General features: G+C 35.9%; 1 protein-coding gene across 3 annotated transcripts in view; it reads right to left on the minus strand.

Moving 5' to 3' along the window:
• The window catches only part of LOC126776757 (E3 ubiquitin-protein ligase SH3RF1), a 42,186-nt gene that overhangs the window by 8,351 nt on the left and 7,655 nt on the right, over positions 1-26,180 (minus strand). For all 3 annotated transcript variants that reach the window (XM_050499495.1, XM_050499494.1, XM_050499496.1), the window contains exons 3-12: positions 6,643-6,813; positions 6,131-6,222; positions 5,045-5,159; positions 4,196-4,295; positions 3,755-3,881; positions 3,187-3,265; positions 1,932-2,995; positions 1,601-1,791; positions 1,015-1,160; positions 91-217 (exon numbers count right to left, since the gene is read on the minus strand). In XM_050499495.1, coding sequence (XP_050355452.1) covers positions 91-217; positions 1,015-1,160; positions 1,601-1,791; positions 1,932-2,995; positions 3,187-3,265; positions 3,755-3,881; positions 4,196-4,295; positions 5,045-5,159; positions 6,131-6,222; positions 6,643-6,813 — 2,212 coding nt within the window. The remainder of the gene's footprint in view (positions 1-90; positions 218-1,014; positions 1,161-1,600; positions 1,792-1,931; positions 2,996-3,186; positions 3,266-3,754; positions 3,882-4,195; positions 4,296-5,044; positions 5,160-6,130; positions 6,223-6,642; positions 6,814-26,180) is intronic.

Raw genomic sequence — 26,180 nt, forward strand, 5'->3', positions numbered from 1 at the left:
ACGGATGGAGATAGGGAGTCTCTTACCTACTCTACTGATAGCAGGCAGCTTAGTATGGAATTGTTTTATAAGAATACATATTATAATTACCAGATGCTAGCAGAGGGCTACAGGCTCTAGGTGGAGCGTCTGGTGGTGGGAGTGTAGTGTTTGTATTGGAAGCACTTGACGTGGTTCCCGTCGCTGGCTTCACGTTCGCTAAAGCGTTTGATACATTCTGGAAAATTAACAAAAAACATTTTGAATAAAACTCATAACGTAAATATCCATCTACGGCAGTTTAAGACGTTATTATTTTATTAGTATAACAATAAAATGAGGTGAAATTTAATTATTGATACTTCTTCGTGAAATAAATACACAGAAGCCTGTAATGAAAATAAAAAGTCGATCGTCAAGGCGAATTAAAGTAAATGCACGATACGAATATCGATCGCTACTATATTAATCCGAATGCAAGTTACTGCGTATCAAAGTAATATGGCACCTCGTCAAAGTTAATCGAAAATGTCAGTTTTCGAGCGAAGGAGCGTTAGCAAAGACCTTCTGAACAATAACTTTTCGATACAAAAGTACTAGGGGAATATGATTTTAGCAGATTATGTCTAGTTGTTTGTTCGTTTTTGTAATATTGGCAGGAAATGCTTCGGGAGATTAATTTTTATAAATTTTACTTCTGTACTTATTATTTATTTATCTAATCGTACAACCACAAACCTCTTAAATCATGCACAAATAATAAATAGTAACAAATCACGAGCTAAGATCCACTCAAAAAACATGTAAAAATGTAAAACGAGTTCGCCAGTGCCACGTGAGGTATACGAGACGATGCGATAGCATGCGAAAGCGATCTCGGAGCACTCCTCGTTAAGACGGAAAGGGTACCGCTGGTTTTTTTAGCGGGTATTCCGATGTTCGGGACGCACTCGGCGCCTTGGACACCGGCGAGCCCTACATACCCCCCCCCACTGTTACGCGTTTTTCCAATTTAAAAAAAAAAGTGTACGGCACCAGGTCGGCGCGCGCGCGCGCGGGCGGCGGCGCGCGCGGCGCGAGCGGCGCCACGTAGTTCCCGGGGAACACGCCGCCGCGCGCCGCGCGCTCGCAGCTGCCCTTGTACCAGCCGTCGCGGCAGCGCTCCGTCACCGTGTACACGCCTGCGGCAGGTGCACTCAGGATATAACACTTATGTTAATATACTAGCTCCTTACGTATCGAATTAGCGTTTTGTCGTACTGACCACTTTGATCTGAAATATCTCCTCTTTGGTTAAGAATTCAAAAGTGCATAGATGGCAACGGTGCATACTTTGATTAATTAAATATATTTTACAAAAAAAAATGATTATATTCCTCCCGTACAAAACGCCAATTTCATATGTAAGGACCTAATATTTAAATAAAGTTTGTTTTTTTTTTTCAACTGCGAAATATATGTTATATTACACGGGTGCGTTACTCTCTATTTTCTCATTCCGATAATGCGTTGAAACGGCAACTCCGATCCGACCTGAATATGTTTAGACGCTGGATTAGCGTCTATGTGTGTTTTCGGGATGTCCTACTCACATTCAACAAAAATATATGGTAGACTTTACCTCCTTTTTTTAGTTCCAATTCGTCGGGTTTCTGCGGCTTATACGGGTATAGTGCGATGTACGCGGCGGGAAGCGGTCGCTCATTGCTCCGGGAGCGTCGTCTTCGTCTCTCTTTCTCTCTCTCCGGTCTTTCCCTATCTCTGTCCATCGCGTGGTCTAGAAGGCTCGTCGCTAAGATTTCTGCTGAATGTCTGCAATGTTTAGTTTTAAGAATTAATAATTCGAATCTTTTGAATGTTAGATTTTTTTCAATACGATGCTACTATTAGCCTCTATTCAGAATAATACAAAACTGTAGTTTTACTAACAACAATAAATACATTTCTCTCACCTATTTTGCGTGTGATTGCCTTGCAGATGGGACGAAGGGGTCAAACTATGGCGTTTCTCTCTTTCTCTATGATGTTGATCTCTATGGCCTCTGGTCATCATGTAGTTTCCCTCTTTGTTATGGGAGGGCGATAGGGCCGCTTGTAACCCCAACCCAAAATTTAACAAAGCGTCGGGACCGCTGGATCGCATGACGTTCTTCGAGGAGGACGGCGCGTCCAGACGAGAGGGCTCATTGTTGCTAGTACTCTCTTGACCTTCGCTATGATTCTGTGATGCGTTACTCCCAACCGATGCATTCAATATCGGACTCTCAGAAGGCGGTAGACTGACGTTAAGAGATGTATTCGTGGCGGTTGAGCTTTCGTTTAAACTCAATACTCCCAGTGAGGCGTTAAGTAATGACTCTTGCGTTTCTTGATTTTCATTTTCTGATGGATTTTGGGCGTTATTACTGGGCGGTACGGACGAGTTTCGGTCGGTGTTGTTATCGGGGGAACTAGGAATGCTGGGTTCGGCGCTTTCGCACGAGCTCGTATTGGAACTCGTGTTGGGAGTGGTCGTGGAGCTTCCTCCCACGACACCGGCGGACGGTGTGTTCACACTGGAACTCGACTCCGAACTATTATTAGACGCAAAGTTAGTCTGCCCTGCAAAATGTTCGTGCGGCCTCACGTTTTGGTACGTCGTGTCCGCCCGCTGCGCCGGCGTCGAGTTGTAGTTGTCAGGTTTCGCCGCGCCCAGTACAAATTTCCGTATCTCGTCGTTAACGTCGCCGACGGTCACGGTCAGCTCGCTGTGCGTGTTTATAAAGCGTTTTATGAAGTCCTTGGTGTCCTTCTTTTTAATGAGATCCATGTTTCGTGGTAGAGCGGTGGTGGTGACGAGCCCGCCGTGCGCGACTGTGGTCACGTGGTGGCTGACGGGCTGCGGGACGAGTATTTGCGCGTGCGTCGCGTGGTAATTCGGATGAGACTGGCTCATAGTGGCCAGGTTTTGGTAGTTCCCTTGACCTTGCCCCGAATTCGGACTGGATACAGACATTGGCTGGTATCTATGCTGGTGCTAGTTAAACGAAAATATATTTTATGTATCATACAATATGACATTTCAAAGATATTATGTATTTCACTTGTCTTTTATGAGAAATAATTACAACTAAATAAAACTATTTATAAAAATTAACAAACTTTATAACATTTGTATTGCATTATGCAATTTTCTTTCATTATGTGATGTGATAGAGCTGTTAGTACCTGAGTCTGATGCCTGTGCTCCGAGTGTCCCGCCCTCGCGTGCTCGGGAACTGGCGGGACGGGACGATTTAGTGGTGCACTAGAATTTACATATACATAACATGAATTAAAATCTGATATAACTCTATAAATTTGATTTGATTAATTACATTTTATGTCGCATATTCACACTATCTACTATACGACTGCCTCGTTGGTCTAATGGCTAGATATAAGGCCGCAGATCCCAAGGTTCCTGGTTCAAACCCAAGGTTAGGTCAATAAAAAGTTTGGGTTTTCCTGTCGAAAAATTCCAAGTCAGGAATTTGGGAAGTGTACATTACCGTGTTGGTTCTGCGCCTGAACTCTTTCCGGTCGTGTCGGATTGCCGTCCCATCGGATTATGGAATAGAGAGTGCACCTGTGTTTGCGCACACACTTGTGCACTATAATATCTCCTGCGCAGTTGGCTAGTCTCTCTTGAGATTAAGTCGAAATCGGTCAGAAGACCAACATTATCAAATATATATGTATAATAATAACATGTAAGAAGTCTTAATATATTTTACAACATGATATTTATATTTACCCGTTCATAAGATGACTGGCTGCCTGGTTGAGTTCTACGAAAGCGATCGGAAAAATCCCAACCCTCTGATCGAGTCTGCCCTCTGCCCAATTCTCGTCGACTCGACGATGCACCGTTATTATTGCGCCTATATAAATAATTATTAAATTAGTGAAACACATAAAAAAATCTATGTACTTATTATATATAAATATTAATAATGCTAAAAAATACACAGTTATATTATGTATTTATACATTTATTTTAAATAATATTATATATATATATATATGTATATCAGTCGGCTGTTACATATAACACAGCCACTTAATTGGTTACTTTAGGAACAGATGACCTTGTGTCATATAGTATATATGTTTAAAAAAAAGAAAGCACCGCATTAAAAAGTATTGCTATAAGCTAGTTTTCTAGACGAGCTTAAACAAAACTCCAAAGCCATACCTTTATCAAACGCCAAACATCCCTCCTCGTCCGGGGCTGACATTCGGAAGTCGTAAAGTGCTTTACACAGTGCTGTAGCTACTGGAAGCGGTACTACAACCTGAAAAATGAAAAGAAAAAATAAGAAAACTTTTAGTTCAACAATAACTCGTACTTAATATGGGTACCACAAAACTTGTCTTTTTTTAAAAAAAATACAGTTTAAATATTTATTAATGACATGAACCATGTTTTATAACTTAAAAGAAAAATAATAAAGTAGGGGAAATTGCCCAATTAAGACATTTAAAAAACATGAATAAATGCGTACTAGTACTAACATATTCGTTCCCGAGGTTGGTGGGGCATTGGTAATGTAAAGAATAATTATATATAGAGAATAAGTCTTACAATGCCAATGTGTATGGTTAGTGACCACTTACCATCAGGTGACCCGTAGGCTCGTTTCCGCCTACCTATATTATAAATCTAAAAAATAATAATAAACAACGCGTTTCTCCCACGGAAATAGTGGGGGGGAGGGTATGTGGGACTCGCCCGTGGCCTAGGCGCCGAGTGCGAACCGAAGATCGGAATACCCACTAAAAAACCAGCGGTATCCTTTCAGTTTTAACGAGGGCCGGCCGTCAGAGCGTCACGGTAGCATGCGCAAGCATGCGTATGCGGGAAACGCGTAATGCGTTTTTCCAGCAAGAAAAAAATGGACACTACCACCCACACACTTACACTACACTGACATGTGTTTATCTGGCTGAAAGCATTCAAACCAGAACACGGCAATTTAAGCACAAGGGAGCACATAGGTAACTTCAATAATGTAAGATTTTATTTACATGAATGCCAGCCTACCTGCACATAAGTGATGGGGAACATGCCGGTCCTGCCCGAACACTCGCCGTGGTACCAGAAAGGATCGAGTTTCTTGTGAAGTATTATAGTTTCACCCTTCTTGAATGACAGATCACTATAAAAGAAAATACGTATAATATATGCATAAAAAAATTATTTATTCAAAAACATTTTATTATGCATGTCCAATTACAATAAAATATTATCATTTCTTATTACAATTAAAATGACGTAGAGTAAATAAATTACATTACATCTATTATGACAAATTTCATTTAAATATAAGATGTAATTAGATTTTATTTAAGGTTATTCTGGCGTTGTTCAATCAGGTTACTATATCAAATTAAATATACTTAAAACAAGCAAGTTTTTACTAACTTTTTCTATTTGGTTAATGCTATTTATGAGTACACTTTAATGACTTGGGTTTTAAGATCATTTCTCTTAATGTAAACATACAATATATAATAATAATAATGTCCTCCAGACCGATTTCGGCCAAGGCGGCCAATCTCAAGGGAGATTAACTAACTACGCAGGAGATATTATAGTACACAAGTGTGTGCGCAAACACAGGTGCACTCTCTATTCCCTAACTCTCATAATCCGATCGGACGGCTATCCGACACGACTGGAAAGAGTTCAGGCGCACGACCAACGGCATTACGTGCTTTCCGAGGCACGGGAGTATACACACTTCCAACTTCCAGACTCCGGGCTGCTACTGAGAATTTTCTGAGAGAAAAACCTAATAACTTTTTATTGACCCGACATGGGAATTGAACCCAGAACCAGATCTGCGGCCTTACATCAAGCCACTAGACCAACGACGCGGTCATACAATATATAAAGAATTAATGAATGACCTGTCAGTAATTATTAAGATAGTTGACCCTTTTATTTTTAAAGTTAATTTATGTGCTTTTAAGTTACCAATAATTAATTCTTAGATGTCACTTGCAATAGAACAATACGAAACATTAGTATAATAAGACTGTAAAATTAATGTTAAATGGTACCCTTCGCTTACAAATTCGCACAAGTTTATAGGAACGGTGAGTTAATACACAATGTAAATCTTACCCAAGTTCCTTGGATATGAAATCGTACATGGCTCTCGCGTGGGGCGGAGGCTGTTTGCCGTCCCCACGCGACGGCTGCAATTGCGATTGAGTCTGAAAGGCAGATAACAACTCTCTCAATGTACGTGAAAATAATTAATAAACATATAAATGCGTGTCAATGATACTGTTGTTTGAGTGAAGAATGTTTCTTTCAATAGAGGATAGGATAAGGAGTTAATGGACGTCCTGATGACCAGTTATCTTCATCAGCCGGTCTTTGTCGCTGTATGAGATAACTTTCGCTTAGCATGACTAACCGAAACACGAATAATATTTGCCTGATTAGTGGAGCACAAAAGTCTCACAAATACTAAGTTTAGTTAAGTTTTTTTTAGACAATTCCAATTAAGTGTTAAGTTTGTGTTAGAAGTGGGGACGGCAATAGTTCAAGGGGTCTGTTTTATATAGCTAGGGGAGCCCTAAACCGTTGCGCTACTGAGTTGAGAATTGAGTTAAAAAAAAATTATATACCTGCAAATGGCCACTTCTAACTCGCTGTCCGATGATTTTCCTCGGAGCGGAGTTCTTCATACCCTCGAGTATCCTCATTAGGAGCACGTTCGGTGGAAGCTCCTCCACCTTCGTCTCCACGAGGACACGACATTCCGGACATCGCAGCTCCTTGTGAGACTCTACGATCACCTATAAATATTTTTACAACATTAACATACAATAGATTAAAAGATTGTGAAGTTAGCATTCATTGATTTCTATAGAAGATAAATAATAATTCGATTGTACTTTATTACTGACTAGCTGTGGCCGCGGTTTCACTAGCGTATAACTTAAAAAATCACTAAGAGCAGACTTATACATATATACTAATATTTCAGCATATACAACATTTTTATTTTTATTTTCGTGGGATATTAGTATTTATTCGGTTTTTGCCGCACCCGGATCTAGATAGGGCAACGACAAAATACAATCGGAATCGTACATGAGAAAAACATTTTTCCCTTAAATCTATTCCGACATACTTGAATGTCAATCCCAGTACTTTATTTATTGTGACTGCAAACGATACCTTCACGGGAAATTGTGTCTTTTTAAAACTAAAACGTAAATCAACTAAACGACTAACTGGTTAATTTTTTGCCCAGAGATTTCAGATTCAGATTTAAAGGAAAAATGCTACTCGCATTCTTGCCAACATTCCACGCGGTCAAGATTTGTACTATTTTTAACTATTTTTAATTTTTATTTGTATATATAAGACTTTACTTCGCTTGTTAAACTAACCAACTAAGCATTAATTTAACAAAACCATGAGAAAATATATATGCGTCAACGAAACGAAATACCTACCCAACCTATAAACTTTAACAAAGTTATTTATAAACTTAAAAATAAAAACGTATATATGTATGAGCATTTTTAAACAACCTACTCAAGTACCCGACAATTACCAGCATAAGCTGAACCCTATTTAATACGATTGATCATGTAGTTTAGAGTTCAACTTACATTTTTACAGCAATTGTATCGAATACATTTTTGACGTGATTCATTAAATTGACATAACTTTATTATTTATGAACCGATTGAAATAAAACAGACACTAAATTTTCAGTGAAGTTTGCCACATTACATAAGTGAAAACCGTACTCAAATCCGTTAAGCCGTTTCTAAAATTATCGTGTACAAACGCACAGATAAACAGACAAAATTGTTAGAACAATGTTTAAGCAATATTCTTTAAATAACAGTAATTTTTCCTTAAAAGCGTAAACACTAAATAGTAATATATATTATATAAAACAATCGTTGCAATAAACAAATTCGAAGAACATTACTTGCGACATCATCATAATACGAAAGACCGGAGTCAGAAACTGCAAAATCATTGCGATGAAAAAATTACGTAATCCAATTTTCATGTTAAAAAAAGGGATAACGCCAAGTTTAAACAACAAAAGATCAAACTTCAGCCTTTTGCCGTGCACTGCTGGACGAAAGCCTCCCCCATAGAACGCCAACCATCCCGATCTTGGGCAGTCCGCATCCATCCCGAACCTGCCACCTTTTTTAAATTATCGGCCCATCTTGTCACAGGGCGCCCTACACTACGTTTGCCTAAGCGTGGTCTCCACTCTAAGACTATTTTATTACTAACTTCTAATTGATGATGATCACGATACTGTTAACGCCGCAATATTTTTTTAAAAATATTTTTTATATATTTCACCAATAGATGGCGTTATTAGTGTTTTAAAGCACGCTATCGTCGTGCTCTCTTAATAATGTAAAGTGTGATTGTGTTTTTGTTACTATGATTTATAATTTCCAAACAATATACTTAAGGGAGAGGAGGCCTTAGCCCAGCAGTGGGACATTCAAAGGTTGTTACTGCTATGTTAAAAAAGCAAGATTCATTTTATTTACAATCCTTTAATTCAACGAACATTTAGACCAATCCTCGTATTATGAAACGTGAGCCTGCATGCACATATTCATACATAAATATAAAATATTGGTGTTGTATGGTTGATGAGAATTAACAGTTTAGAAACTGATGAATATATTATTGTAAAAGCCTGTAAGCTCTCTTCTTTAAAGAAACACTCATATAAGTTATTAAAAAGAGAAAACCAATTTTGTAGAAAAAATACCTGTTACATAACGTTATGAAATGTCTTTCGAATATTATACAAGTATATATATATATATATTATGTATTCTTATAAAAATAGTTTTGTCTTTTAAATCTTAATAACTTATAGTTTAATGCCATAAGTTTGGTAAATTGTCTACTAGGTGGTAGGATTTTGTGCAGGCCCGTCTGGGTAGGTATCACCCTTTCATCAGATATTCTACCGCTAAACAGCAATACTTAATATTGTTGCTTTCTGGTTTAAAGGGTGAGTCAACCAGTGTAACAACAGGCACGAGGGACATAACATTTCGTTCCCAAGGTTGGTAGTAAATCGCATTGGCGATGTAAAATGGTTACTATTTCTTACATCGCCAATATCTATGGGCTGTGGTTACCGCTTAACACTAGATGACCTATTTGCCTGCCTTTTCTTCCCCCTGGAAAAACACATTTATGTGTTTCCCCCACATGAGGTGGGGGGTATGTGGGACTCGCCAGCGCTAAAGACGCCGGAATACACACACCAAAAACCATCGGTACCCACTCCGTCCTGTCGGGGGACGTCACAGGATCGCTTGCGCATATTACCATGGCTGTTTGCCCGTCTACCTATTATATAAAAAATCATTGCGATGAAAAAATTACGTAATCCAATTTTCATGTTAAAAAAAGGGATAACGCCAAGTTTAAACAACAAAAGATCAAACTTCAGCCTTTTGCCGTGCACTGCTGGACGAAAGCCTCCCCCATAGAACGCCAACCATCCCGATCTTGGGCAGTCCGCATCCATCCCGAACCTGCCACCTTTTTTAAATTATCGGCCCATCTTGTCACAGGGCGCCCTACACTACGTTTGCCTAAGCGTGGTCTCCACTCTAAGACTATTTTATTACTAACTTCTAATTGATGATGATCACGATACTGTTAACGCCGCAATATTTTTTTAAAAATATTTTTTATATATTTCACCAATAGATGGCGTTATTAGTGTTTTAAAGCACGCTATCGTCGTGCTCTCTTAATAATGTAAAGTGTGATTGTGTTTTTGTTACTATGATTTATAATTTCCAAACAATATACTTAAGGGAGAGGAGGCCTTAGCCCAGCAGTGGGACATTCAAAGGTTGTTACTGCTATGTTAAAAAAGCAAGATTCATTTTATTTACAATCCTTTAATTCAACGAACATTTAGACCAATCCTCGTATTATGAAACGTGAGCCTGCATGCACATATTCATACATAAATATAAAATATTGGTGTTGTATGGTTGATGAGAATTAACAGTTTAGAAACTGATGAATATATTATTGTAAAAGCCTGTAAGCTCTCTTCTTTAAAGAAGCTTTCTGGAGCCTATTTCTCCATTGATGTGATAGAATTTCATGCGGCATGATCCATGATCATTCACAACGTTTTCCTACACAGCCTTGAGCGAGATGAATTTTAAACTCAAATTACGCACCCAGAGGAGCTTGCTCAGGTTTAAAGATTCACGTGTTTTAGCCATTTGAGCATCTCAGTCATTTAATAAATTATACATATACGGAGAGAGTTGAGTAAATGCTGTCATAAATGCATACATACATACATACAAATGTATACATGCCAAGTTACAACCATACGTGTCAGTTAATTAAAGATTGATAAATAATAATAGGTTAATTCACATACATAGAGCCGAGATAGCCCAGTGGTAAGGACGCGTGAATCTTAAGCGAGCATCGTGGGTTCAAACCGGGCAAGCAACACTGAATTTTCATGTGCTTAATTTATGATTATGATTCATCTCGTGGTATACGGTGAAGGAAAACATCGTGAGAAAACCTGTCTAATGTATTACTGGTGGTAGGGCTTTGTGCAAGCTCGTCTGGGTAGGTACCACCCACTCATCAGATATTCTACCGCAAAACAGCAATACTTGATATTGTTGTGTTCCGGTTTGGAGGGTGAGTGAGCCAGTGTAATTACAGGCAAAAGGGACATAACATCTTAGTTCCCAAGGTTGGTGTCGTATTGGCGGTGTAAGCGATGGTTAACATTTATCTGACTAATACCATCAGGTGGTTCATTTGCTCGTCCGCCTACCTACAATATAATAATATAAGCGATGGTTGACATTTCTTACAATGCCAATGTCTAAGGGCGTTTGGTGACCACTTACCATCAGGTGGCCCATATGCTCATCCACCTTCCTATTCAATAAAAAAAAAAATTCACAGAAATTCTGCCATATGTGTATTCCACCAATTGTAGTGGAAAGTGCAGCGTAGTGGAATAAGCTACATACCTTCTACTCAAAAACGGAAAAGAAATCTTAGACCAGTAGTGGGACATTCACAGGCTGTTACATACATAGAATATATGGGGAAATAAGATATCTATGTTCAGATGCGACTTTTAAAGCAGAACGACAAACATATATCAAAGACTTCTATTATATCAATAACTAGCTGCTAAGAAAGATTTCGCCCGCGTTAAACGTTCCTACACCGCCCCCGCGGGTCGCACCGAGATGTTATTAGCCTACGGAGTGGAAGAGATAAATTGTAAAATATCAAAAAAAGGTTTCATGTGAAACTTACTTAAACAAATACGTTCGATTTAATTTTTAAGCTTGAGCTATCAAATGTAATTTTTATTTAATCCGACCGGTAGTATATATAAGTATAGAGATAAAGACTAAACTGTATCGTCTGCGTGGAAAATGTAAAGTGTTATTTAATACGAATCTAAATCATGTATCTGCATGATTTTATCCAGTTGCTTAGTTTTTTTGTAAACAACGTATCTCGTGCTTATAGCATTACTATTCAATCAACTACTGAATTACTTGTCGGTTTTTTCAACAGAATCTACATTCCGAACCGGATCACTTAATACTGTAACATGACAATTCAAAATATGCTTCAGCCTACTTCAATAAACAATAATTTGATTTTGATTTTAAAGATAATAAATAAACTATTAATAACGAATAATATTTATTTCATAAATTAAACAACACGAGCTTAAGAAAGCCGTTTTCTTAGAATCAATATGCAATGTATAATAATATAAATATAATATAATATATATATAATGTATAATAATATAAATATAATAAATATAATAGGTTAATTTGTGAAGTACAGATATTTACTTAATGCCTTATTGATTTGTTAGATTCATTTTGTTACAGAAATAAATAAATATCCTTATATTATATACATATTGAATATCAAACGAACAGCGGTGGACTTCATGAATTAAGCTCCGAACCGGTTACCTTAATAGGAGAGGATGTTACCATTCAATAACAACTGCCTTTAATGTACGTCCGGATTGACGGACAAACTAATTGTATTCCATACGTGCTCCGATAGAGTTGCGAATACGATGAAATTTAAATAAACTGTACTTATGACATGCGTTAGCATATATATCTTATATATGAAACGTATTGTATGGAATTTTTTCAACACACAGAAACACTCATATAAGTTATTAAAAAGAGAAAACCAATTTTGTAGAAAAAATACCTGTTACATAACGTTATGAAATGTCTTTCGAATATTATACAAGTATATATATATATATATTATGTATTCTTATAAAAATAGTTTTGTCTTTTAAATCTTAATAACTTATAGTTTAATGCCATAAGTTTGGTAAATTGTCTACTAGGTGGTAGGATTTTGTGCAGGCCCGTCTGGGTAGGTATCACCCTTTCATCAGATATTCTACCGCTAAACAGCAATACTTAATATTGTTGCTTTCTGGTTTAAAGGGTGAGTCAACCAGTGTAACAACAGGCACGAGGGACATAACATTTCGTTCCCAAGGTTGGTAGTAAATCGCATTGGCGATGTAAAATGGTTACTATTTCTTACATCGCCAATATCTATGGGCTGTGGTTACCGCTTAACACTAGATGACCTATTTGCCTGCCTTTTCTTCCCCCTGGAAAAACACATTTATGTGTTTCCCCCACATGAGGTGGGGGGTATGTGGGACTCGCCAGCGCTAAAGACGCCGGAATACACACACCAAAAACCATCGGTACCCACTCCGTCCTGTCGGGGGACGTCACAGGATCGCTTGCGCATATTACCATGGCTGTTTGCCCGTCTACCTATTATATAAAAAAAAAAAAAAAACAAAAACTTTTTGAGATGGACATCTACTCTAGCCGATAGCCATAAAAGTTGGCTCTTATACGCATTTTTCAAGGAGATTTATTCTATATATAGGAATTAATATATATTATACGTACAGACAAGACAACGTCCGCCGAGATTAATAAAGGTACAAAATACAAGCCTGTTACTAGCCTAGCAATTAGTGATAAACCTTAGCATATCGAAACAGAAACACTATTATCTTTATATTACTTCATAGAGTATATTCCATCACGCTGCTCTTATATGACTTGGTACACATAAATATGTCATAATTTTCCTTCCCCGCTGAGCATGAATGTTTAATCTTCTTTATATAAGCGTTAAAAGCAGGCAAATATAAAGTGCAATTATTAACTATGATATTAAATATATTATTTATTGACGACGCTAAAAACTGTACATAAAATAATGATAGTAAATTTTCATAAAACAACGACACAAACTTAATAGGACATAAAACCTTAAAAGAAACTGTCCATCGTCCGGATTAGAACCTCTGACCCCTTTCCAAAGTTATATACCCGACCGTTCCGACCTAACAGGGCCAGGTACGTCTAGCTAGATCGTAATCACCAAGTATCTAATAACAAAACGTACTTAGTAACATGACCCTTCCAACTTTGTCGTTCGGAAAACACTTCGTTTAGAGTACTAAAAATACATCGAGTACATAAATCAAACTTAAATGAGTTTATTTTTTATTTACCAATGAATGTAAAAACATACGAGCTAATATTACTTTTATAGTATATGTAGGCGGACGAGCAAATGGACCACCTGATGGTAATTGGTCACCAACGCCCAGAGACATTGGCATTGTAAGAAATGTTAACCATCGCTTACATCGCCAAAACGCCACCAACCTTGGCAACTAATATGTTATGTCCCTTGTGCCTGTAATTACACTGGCCCACTCACCCTTCAAACCGGAACACAACAATAACAAGTACTACTGTTTTGCGGTAGAATATCTAATGAGTGGGTGGTACCTACTTAGAAGAAGTTGCATAAAGCCCTACCACTAACCACTTATATAATTTTGTTATTTACAGTATAGTAAGAACAGCCTAAAAATATCCCACAGCTGGACGAAGGTCTCATAAGTTAAAGAGTTTTGTGGCTTATTGCATGGCGCTGCTTTAGAGCGGTTTCAACGATACAATGTTGATAGTATTTACTATGAAACGTGCATGTTTCGACACGAGACAAATTATAAATACAAAATAATTATTAAATCTCATGTCCTTTATCCAAAAGTTGCCTGGAAGAGATCGGTGTCTTATCGTTAGCGATAAAACCGACTTTTGTATGTACCATTAATTGTTTTTTTTTGTGTTTATAACTGTATTTCGTAACTCTTTTGGTATATTCTATTCTAATAAACATAAGAAAACTAAATTCTAAATTTGAACCTGAGATCTAAAATCTCAACCCCACCAGCATCAGAAACCCATTGGGCCGCGACTGAGTGGCTCTCACTTATGCCTAGAGAGCGCATATTAATTCGCCTATGTCACGTAGATTGGATGGAAACGCAAATGAGATAGCACGAAGCGGTAGAGATTAAAAGGAGCACTAGATAGTAAATGGTCACATAAGCCTTAAATACAGGCATCAATATTAAGATATATTTGAGCCTTTAATTACTCTGGTTTCGCAAATATTTAAGCCGTAACACAGTACTGAGAATTTGTATTTAGCAGCCAAACGACTATTTGTTTGTTTGCTGTAAGAAAGCACAAAACCGTGTAACCATTAAGAATTCTAATTAATTCAAAAATGATAATCTCTTCTTAATCGCTTTCAGTCACGGCGGCCATTTTCAACGGCTTCTACTCTAGCCAACTATGCAGTAAATATTATAGTGTGCAAGTTTGTACACGAAAAACAGACGAGCTTTCGTTTCCCAAAATAATTAAACCTATGGATCGTAAATCGAGGCAACAGAATAGACTTCAGGCGCAGAACCAACGGCTCCAAGTGTTGTCCAAGGCACGGGACTGACACTGGACTATTAAATTCTGACCTGCTTATAATAATTTGGATAAACTCTACGGGCAGTTGAGACCATATAGAGTCTGGGTTGGCCAATTCGTTTCAATGAGAATTTATCTTAATTTACTCAGAAACGAGTTGCTCTACACGAAAATTTTATTTTGAACAAAAAATGTCTAACGTTCTCAAGGCCTACAACTTTTTTAGAAAAAAAATCCTCTAAGATCAAAATTGATTACGTTAAAAACCAACACTTCATGCTTTTTTCTAGACTTGAGCTTGAAAATAAAATATGCGGGTATTGTGTCCATCACCATTCATGTTGGCAGCATTCCGGGGTTGCAACCCAGGATTACTCGGGATTTACAGCCTTATAAACTAGCCACTAGACCAATGAGACAGTCTTTCTTTTTAAAATACACTTGACCGAACACACATCTTTAAAATGCGATTTTTTTTTAATTACAAACCTGAGAACCGTATAGATATCATAAATAGACTTTGTTAATTTAATTTAATTCCTATATCAGACATTATATGTAATTAAATACAAACCATTATAATTAGAAATATAACCTGACCCGTTTTAAAATTAGAATAATGGAACAATTATATTTCTGTACATCGATCAGACTAAAATAACGAAATATAACCCAAAGGTCGAAGGTCGCAGTGAACTTCACAAAGGTCAAATGAAATGTCTAACTCTCAATATAGGTGCAACAAACTCTGGATTGGCTCGCATCCTAATAACTCCTTTTAGTACCCTCACTTACAGCGCTATGAAGTCTACACTTGTGTACTCAGTAATCTCGCTTAAGAATTGCTTCTTTAAATATTATTAAAAATCTTTTCTAGACGAGTTTCTTCTAAGTTATATACGGGACGAATTAACTTTGAGACGGTCCCCCGTCGCAGAGATTGGAGTAAATGAGTCAAGATGGGCCTGTGGTTAGAACACCTAAATTTTAACCGAAGATAGTGGGTTGAAACCCGAGCAAGCACTACTGAATTTTTATTTAGTTAATTTGTGTTTATACATCATTTCGTGCTCGGTTATGAAGGAAAAATATCGTGGAAAATTTGGGTGTGTTGAATGAAACTACCACAATTGTATTCACTAACTCGCACTGAAGCAGCGTGGTGGATTAAGTTCCAAAACCTTCCACGAGGCCTTTGCACAGCAGCTGTACATACTGGTACTTTACATTTTAAAATAAATATAGCAAAGACATTTATTATATATAATATTGCTTCATACCAGATTTCATCAAATTAGTTTAAACGGTTTAGCCGTGAATGGAACAGACAGATTATTATTATCATTGGACGTATAGATAACATCTTAGAACTCATTAGTAATCGGAAATCTGATAACAACGGAGATGACCACTTACCGTTAAGTGGGTATTTGTTTTGAATAATCATTCTCTACGCCTGCTGTCAATATTTCTGTAAAATCCTTAACTTATTGCTAATCTTATCTGTATACAATCGATTATCTTTATGAGTCAAGGTACTTCAGTAACCACTTCCGACAATATTAAAAGTTAACAGAGCGTACATAACGATCGGGTTACTGCTACTCAGTAACCTGGTGTTAAGTGGTCATCACCGCTCATATACATTGGTTGTGTAAGAAATATTAAACATTCCTTTCATCGCCAATACGCCACCAACCTTGGAATCGAAGATGTTATGTCCCTTGTGCCTATAATTATACTGGCTCTCTCACTCTTCAATTTTTTTTTTTATATATTCGCCGGAAGGGTAAATGACTCTACTCCACCTGATGGTAAGTGGTAGTAGAGTTCAAACGCGACGATGGCCAGTGCAGACGGGAAAAACGTTCTGCACTAGCCGCCTTCGCCTTGCCGGCCCGCAAGATGCCTCTTCACACCTCGTTTACCGCAACGCAACAATACTAAGCATTGCTGTTTAGCGGTAGAATATCTGATTATTGGGTGGTACGTACACAGACGAAGAATGCACAAAGCCCTACCACCTACAAGGTTAGGTTAATTCGTTAATGGTCAGACACATCTACGGTCAACTACGTGCTATCACAAGCACTTCTTAAGTTATTCCGCACCACTATTGCTTTTGTTTAAATCATTCATACAATCAATTTCTAAAACATCAAAAGTCAGACGAACTTGTTACCAATTATTATAATTTATACCAATGATCGTTCAATATTTAGTCACGACTAGTAAATCTGACTTTGATCAGCGTTTCAGAAACTTGAGCTTAAACTGGTGTTAGCAAATTGACTCAAACATGTATTATTACGAAATTGAATTTAACTGTTAATATTTTTGTAACTGCATTATAGTATTTAACAATAAAATTATCTTTTATAATATAATTGTTAGCGATTATCTGTGGACAATAGCTCTGGCAGCATACACGTCTTCACTGTCAAGGATCTTGTTCTTTTTTTTTTTTTTGTTACTCTTTCACGCGCGATTACCATAGTAATGATTATCTGTCAGACATCGATATGATCTGTAAATGATTTTTATCATTTTTATCATATTTTATAGCTATGTAATATGAATTGTTTCTTTCGTGTCTTGATAGATTTTGTAATTAATTATTAATTGATATTTCAATTTGGCTTAAGAATTTATTCATTTTGTCATTCAGCTCAGAATGTCTTTAGACGCGGTAAGATGCTGTACTAGATACCTTCTCGTCTAGACTTGATCGTACAGCCAACAGATATATATATATTTTAATTGGCCTTTGGAGACATCATACAATGTCGCACTTATAATATTGTCCTTCTTGATAAAAATAAATTATCTCAAGGTATAAAAAGTATTATGCAAAATATATTTATGTTATTACGATAAGACGATACGATTTGATAATGTGATGCATTTTTAAAAATCTTTTCGATTCTATAATTTAGTTAAATATTTGACCTACTTCATAAAAGGAGGTTATTAATTCCACTTACTATGCTTAGATGTAAATAAATAAAACACAAATATATATAGGTATACGCATAGGTGGACGAATTGAGAACCTTCTATTCTAAAATCGGTTAATAAAACTAAACTAATGACAACTTAAATACTTGAACATAAATTTCGACCATATCTGTTACGTGTCCAACGTCCGTCGGCACAGCCATCGATCTCTAATTGTCCCAGTTACGAAGTGATGCTGTCGTTTATTTTTAGTAACAGCTAAAATAGATCACCCTAAGCTTGGCAAGCACAGCACATTATTTTGTTAATGGGATTGGATATTTTTATATGGTTTTGAACTTAATCTCTCTCTTCGATTTACAGCCCACTAGTTTCTGTCCGCAGTTTTTCCGACGCGTGGGAGGGGTGTCAGGTGTTAGGTACGTGGCCTTTTCTGTACCGGTTGAGAAGTTAAGACGCAAAAGTGTAACAAATAGACAAACTCAGATTAACATATTCCATGCGATTTGCTAATAGCTCTGCTATATTATACACTACAAACAAATCTTAATTAATATATAAATTTATTTATAATACAAAACTATGCCATTTTACTACTTTTCACTTTTATTTTACTTTCAAAATCCAGATAACAACTTAAGAGACATTTTTCACGAATCCATAATGAATTCTGATAGGTACAATGTTGGTGTCTTCAAATCCAGAGTAAACAGGTTTTTTATAGGCAAGCGTGCTACATCTTAACGTGTCGATACTTAACATCAGGCAAGCCAACGGTCAAACGTTGGCCTATTAATTGTAAAAAAGAATACGATAGATTAAAACTATGCAAGATCTGGCTCAATAATAATTATAATGCGAATATGACGTCAAAGTTTTTATAAGAATAAACAATAAAAGCCTATATTTAATAATTATTATGTACATTAAAGTCTTACAATATACAAATAAAAATTACAAAGTGTCAAAGTTTTCAATTTGACTATCAAGTGAAACAATTTTGTTTTAAATTACAGTACATATAATAAATGTAATACATATTTTATTTCTATTGACAGAAATTGTTCAGTGTTCACGGGTCTTTATGCCTAATTTGTATTTATAATAATTTATCTCGTGCTATTTAAAGACTATGTTAAAAATCATTGAAACGTTAATTCGATTTCATTACAATATTATATACATATTATAATTATATGCGATAAAAAAGCGTGATGTTAGAATTAGTTGATTTAATTCAAGGTTTTATTATCAAATATACATTGCGAACCGTTGGTAGCTTAACGTTTGATTAAATTTTGTTAAATGACAACTAGAAATTACTTTAAAGAAATCTACTTGAATTATTTATATTTTGATTTAATTTTGTAATTTGATTTATTATATTACACTATCTTTTCTATATAATTCATTATAGTAACATAATTTTATAATGACTCATCGCATCATAAGGTAGTTTTTCCATATGTTATTATTTACACAAGTGATCAATCAGTGGTCGAAATTCATTATCATTTTTGAAAATGTTTGGGAAATACATAGTGTGTTTGTTTCGAAAAAAAATCATCTTTCTATCTTATTTTAATTGATAACATAATACTCGTCAATGGCTACCAAACAAAAAAAAAACAAGAAAAAAATACTGAAGTGTTGTCTATTTACCTATTTATATCTAGAAGACTAGCTTTCGAGTGTGGCTTCGCTCACTCATTAGGGAGGCCTGGCTCGATAGCCTGTATCCTTCCTTTGAGTTCAAGCTTGCTTTAAAACAAATTACATCAAAATCGATTCAGCTATTTAGCCGTGAAAGCGTAATAGATTAACTTAAACATTTACAATATTCATATAGATTATAATACATATATAATAATAGAATCAGTCTTTCATCCTTAATAATACTTATGACATACAGTTCAAATTTATAACGTAAGATTTGTAACGTAAATATTATGTTTAGTTTAGTGTACTTTTGACTTTACATCGTTATAGATAAGAAGCTCTCGACAAATCGGTAAGTACATACGACCACAAACAATATCTTATCGGAGAACACACAGGCACTAGTTTATTATTCTATTTCTAATTAAGCCTGGATTGCCTCGTTCTATGAAACGAGGTTGATTTACAATGCCTACGTTTCACATTATATATTGATTCGTATCTCATTATTACTGAATCATTTAATTGTTCGTTAAGAGACGACTCATCGGTTTAGTGGCTTGTTGACAGAAAACCGTAGGATCCCGCGTTCATATCCAGAGTTGAACCAAAAAATTAATAAATAAAGTTGTATAGATCGACAATCAAATTGGCGACTTGACATTAAATGGTCTCTTTCGCTTGTAAATGTTCGTCAAGAAATTCGAACCACTTCGAAAACCGTAAAGGCTCCGCCAAACCACGGATCTAATACGTTATATACCTTGTACCAGTAATTACACTTGCTGACTCACCATTCAAACCGCGATAACAACAGCCGTGGGTGGTTACAAACTACAGTAAAAACAACGAAAATAATTTAATTTTTTTGATAGCAATGTTGACCGACTCGCGATACACCAAATGACACTTCCCTTACGTACAATGAAAAACAGTTGCTCAACTTTCCAGAACTTTCCGGTAAAATGGAAATATACCTAATGTATATATCTTTTTTATTTTTTATTTTTTTATTAGATCCTTACTTTGTAAATTAAAATAGGTACCATTTGAGAGGTGTACCATTAATAAGGTTTGTTTTTTAAATTTATATTCCGGAGAGGTATTATTATATTAATATATATATATATATATATATATATATATATATAAAGAGTGGACAACACACTCAATTGCCTGTAAGGTCATTTCATTTTAATGTCTAAGCAGTGATCAGTCTCGTAGGGACCCGATTCTGACACACGATTCGTATGACTAAGACTACTCTCTCAAACAATAAGAAATACCATATAATGTCAATGATCTTTTAATTGTTATTAATCATAAGAATTGTACTGAATACAGAGCAATGAGATGAGTATATAACTTAGCTTTGGTAAATCTTACATTCAGTAACAGCCTGTTAATGTCCCACTGCTGGGCTAACGCCTCCTCTCCCTTTTTGAGGAGGTTTGGAGCTTATTCCACCACGCTGCTCCAATTCGGGTTGGTAGAATACACATGTGGCATAATTTCAATGAAATTAGACACATGCAGGTTTCCTCACGATGTTTTCCTTTATCGTCAAGCACGAGATGAATTAGAAACACAAATTAAGCACATGAAAATTCGGTGGTGCTTGCCCGGGTTTGAACCCACGATCATCGGTTAAGATTCACGCGTTCTAACCACTAGCCTGTTAATGCCTGTTAATGTCTGAGCCTGTTAATATCCCACTGCTGGGCTTAGCCCCTGTTACTGTGAGGGTAAGTATACGTGGTTCTTGTATACGTGATGCTTATAAGATTTGACCTGAACAAACTAACAAACACACGTTACAATTTAAATAAGAGCTTGTAAAAATTACGCTTTCAAATATCGAATTAAAAAAAAAATAATCTCACCATCACGAAATCTCAAATGAAATGAACTCTTGATTTTTTCGTCAATAATAATAATGAAGTACCTATTTTATAATGATATATGTACTGCAAAATTTATGTGTTGGATAAAATTGTGACATTTCTAATCTATATTACAAAGAGTTTACATCTTTGTAAGTTAATGTAGAGACCGCGTCTCAAAAACCACACATTTGTTTAAAAGAAAAAAAAATTTGAACGAAGCCTTGACATAAGCTTTATATTATCCAATTTAATTATAAGGTTCTTTCGCGGATATCCATTTTGCAACATAAGTCTACTAAACGGTCGGACAATGAAAAAAAAACGATCGAGCGAACGCGTTTCTTACGAACGCTGCCTTAACATACAAACTAATATCCTGGGACATTATTCACACACGGCCATCTGATCCAAAATTAAGTAGAGCTTGTACTGTGCAAACTTACTGGTGGTAGGGCTTTGTGCAAGCTCGTCTGGGTAGGTACCACCCACTCATCAGATACTCTACCGCAAAACAGCAATACTTGATATTGTTGTGTTCCGGTTTGAAGGGTGAGTAAGCCAGTGTAATTACAGGCACAAGGGACATAAAATCTTAGTTCCCAAGGTTGGTGGCGCATTGGCTATAAGCGATGGTTGACATTTCTTACAGTGCAAATGTCTAAGGGCGTTTGGTGACCACTTACCATCAGGTGGCCCATATGCTCGTCCACCTTCCTATTCTATAAAAAAAAAAAAACCAGACAACTTATATACTACATATACCACTTTTCTTTTGTAAATACTGGTGAAATATATTAAATATTAATTTTAATTATGTGTTAAATTGACAGAACCATATCTGCAAGTTTTGCTATGTCTCATATAAATAAAGTGAGCGTTTCACGGCCCAATAGTTGCAACGACAATTCATAAAGTTCGACACGTTCACTGCAAGTGGAATTCGCGGAGAAAGTTCGGCATATCGTGTAGCAAATTGACCCGAAGCGTTTCGCATGACGCTACTTTATACTTGATAAAAGAGATTTTTTTAAGCGATAATTAAAGTTAAATACTTTTACAATAACATTAAAATGCCAATAGTTTCTACTGTTTAATTAAAAATATCTATCAACCTATATGGTACACATGAATAAAATTTAAGTGTCTGTATGTGTACCTGAACGGCCAGCGCATTATATAATATACACAAGTGTGTGCGCAAACAGGTGCATTAATTCCATTCCATTACATTCATAATTCGAAGGGATGGCAATCCGACACGAACGAAAAGAATTCTAGCTCAGCACTAAATTTACGTGTTTTCCGAGGCACGGCAGTGTATCACGGCATTATAAGCACTGGTGGGAAATAAATTAAGACCAACGAGACATTATGTAACATTCAAACTGTAAAATGTTGAGCCGATTGGCGTGGTTGGTAGAACACTTGCCTTTCACGCCGAAGGTTGTGGGTTCGATTCCCACCCAGGACAGACATTTGTGTGCATGAACATGTCTGTTTGTCCTGAGTCTGGGTGTAATTATCTATATAAGTATGTATTTACAAAAGAAAAGTAGTATATCAGTTGTCTGGTTTCCATAGCACAAGCTTTGTACAAGCTTAGTTTGGGATCAGATGGCCGTGTGTGAAAAATGTCCCAGGATATTATTATTATTACTAAAACTACCTTTTTTTATTTTTGTCTGTTAGTCCGGGGGCAATCTTTAAAAACTGACAAATTCAATCAATACTAATATTATAAAGAGGTAAAGTTTGTGAGGTTTTACGGGGTAATCTCTGGATCTACTTAACCGATTTTGAATATTCTTTTACCGACAGAAAGACATATCATTTTTGAGTGTCATAGGCTATATATTAACCCGAAAAATGAAACGACTTTTCCTTGGTAGTGGGATTTGCAAAGTAAATCGGAGAAAAAACGGTCGAACGAAAACGCTTCTTACAAACGCTGTTGTAGAGCTTGATAATGCCTACAAAAAAGTCAGAGACAGCATATGTTTAACTTATATATTTAAATCACAAAAAGTTGTTTTTTATATTGAAACAAATAATTTAAATCGTTAGGTCATGTTTGTTGGTCATATTATCAACAATTATGAACTATTATCAAAATAAGTAAACTTATCGTCTCAAATGTTTAAAATAAGACTTTTCCTTTTTACTCCATATAATTTGGACGAATGGTTAAAGAGATAATACGACATAGGTATAACCGTGACCGTGTCGTAATCTATCGAGTGATATTTCTATTAGACGGTTTTTTCATACGTTAATCTATTATTATATCTATTAAATAAATTACTTTATTACCAAGGAAATTTTATTTAGATAAAATTCATTTTTTACAGTTCATTTTTTGGTGATATAGTTTAAGAGATAATTTAAAATATCAAATGCGCCAGACAATTTTATTAATGTTTGGCCAATCGATAACAAGTAAAAACGTATACCGCCCAACGAAGTGGGCACAGGTCAGCTAGTTATTAATAATTGGATTATTATTGAGTTCAGTTTATCTAAATGTTGTTATACAACATAAAATTTACGTACGTCATTCCACGTATATATAATACGAAAAGAGAATAATCTTGTAGAGGAGCGGCATTAAAAATAAAGTAAGCGATTTATAATTTACCTGAACCTAATCAATAGAAAACATTTCAAAGTTATAAATTAAGTAATTCGTTTTAAATTGTTTTTATTTGTTGGCACATAATCAACCTTTTTTTATTATATTTAAGAAACGCAATACAAACAAAAAATTGATTTAGATAAATCGGTTTCAGTAATCGTAACAAAAAATCTATTAGCCCTCGTTAATTTACGTCACGTTCGTAGTTTTTAACAATTGCTCTCATGACTAAAACAACTTTATTTAGAAAAACACTCGGGATAATTTTAGACATTGGATCGATTAAAGTCTTTAAAGCCGTCGTGTTGTTGTTGTGTGTTGTTTATCAAGCCGAGATGGCCCACTGGTAAGAGCGCGTGAACCTTAACCGATGATCGTGGGTTCAAAACCGGGCAAGCACCACTGAATTCATTATCAAATCATGTGCTTAATTTGTGATTATAATTCATCTCGTGCTTGACGGTGAAGGAAAACATCGTGAGGAAACCTGCATGTGTCTAATTTCAACATGTGTATTCCACCAACCCGCATTAGAGCGGCGTGGTGGAATAAGCTCCAAAACACTTTGAGGAGAAGCTCCAAAACACTTTGAAGAAAAGCTCAAAAAGAGAGAGGAGGCCTTAGCCCAGCAGTGGCACATTAACAGGCTGTCACTGAAGTCTTTACAATAAATACTCTAAGAACTTAATTAATTCAAGCAAATACGATGTTCATACATGTACTTAATATGAAAACCTAAAACAATTTCTTAATCATTCATTTATCATTGAAGACAATAAAGCCCTAAAACGTCAAATAAGTACATACAAATATTTTCTATCACTGTAAAAAAAGAAGTAAAGTAACGATATAAGTCACACTGCTGGGCTGAGGCGGCTGCCCTTTTTGAGGAGAACATTTCGAGCTTACCCCACCACGGTACTCCAATGCGAGTTTGTGGATACACCTAGCAGTTTTTATCCGCCACATGCAAAACCGCTTTCCTCACGATGAATTCTGATTCATCGGTTAAGATTCTCGTCTTCTAACTGCTGGTCCATCAAGGCTCAATTGTCTACTACTAAATGATTAATTAATGGAAGTTAACGACATAGCTCAACGCAAATGTAATTTATTTACCTAAAGCAAAATTACTATTAAAATGTATTTTAACGACATTGCGCTCATAACAAAACATAAATAAATTTGATAAGTATATAATAAAACATAAAACTCTTTTAAATAACTACTACACGTAACACATTTGTTTCGTTAGTTTTAAATTAAAACATAACCAAAAAAAAAAACAAAACATAACTACACTATTAAAAAAACAAAGTCCTCGAGTCACGTCTGTCTGTATGTCTATCTGTTTAAACGCGATAAATCAATCGAATCACTGCGATTCACGAGGAACGTTTAGGTGTATACCTAATAATGGTTTTGCTTAAATTGGCTGAAACATGAAGATGGTTGTTAAAGATTAAAAAAATCATACCGGCTGGAAGCTTAGTGGCGCCGCGTACACCAAAAGATTTATACATATGTACGAGTACTACAATATAAGCGATTTACATTGTTTATTGTAGTTTTTTTTTATCTTCTGACGTATTCCACTTATTTTTTTTTATTTTTAAGCAATAAAATTAATTAAACTTGATGGTAGGTCTATATGCAAGCCCGTCTTGGTACGGTACTACCCTCTCATCAGATATTCTACCACCAAACAGAAAGAAATAGTATTGTTATGTTCTAGTTTGAATAATTAGTGATTCTGCACAAGGGACATAACAATTTAGTTCAAGGTTGGTGGATTGTTAATATTTCTTGCAGCACCAATCTATGGAAAGTCAACGCATTTGAAAACCCTACCCTACCTACTATAAATCAAAAAATACATAATTTATAAAACAAATGGGTAATTGGAACGATCTTAAGTCGACGTTTGCGTGAACATAAACGAAAATTAAACGCGCCTCTTGACCTGCTTTGAAACTGAAAGCAGCAACTGCAAAGTCGATTGGGTGCTGTTACGTGTTACCTTTGAAAAAGTAATTAGTACGAAAGCTAACGCGAAAGTCAGTTCTTCAGTAATTACTAACGTTTAATCCGGTATACTTGGGCGTCCATAAAAAAAATAGTACAGCTATTCTGCAAGAACA

The sequence above is a fragment of the Nymphalis io genome, chromosome 21 (assembly GCF_905147045.1).
Source record: "Nymphalis io chromosome 21, ilAglIoxx1.1, whole genome shotgun sequence".
NCBI lineage: Eukaryota > Metazoa > Arthropoda > Insecta > Lepidoptera > Nymphalidae > Nymphalis > Nymphalis io.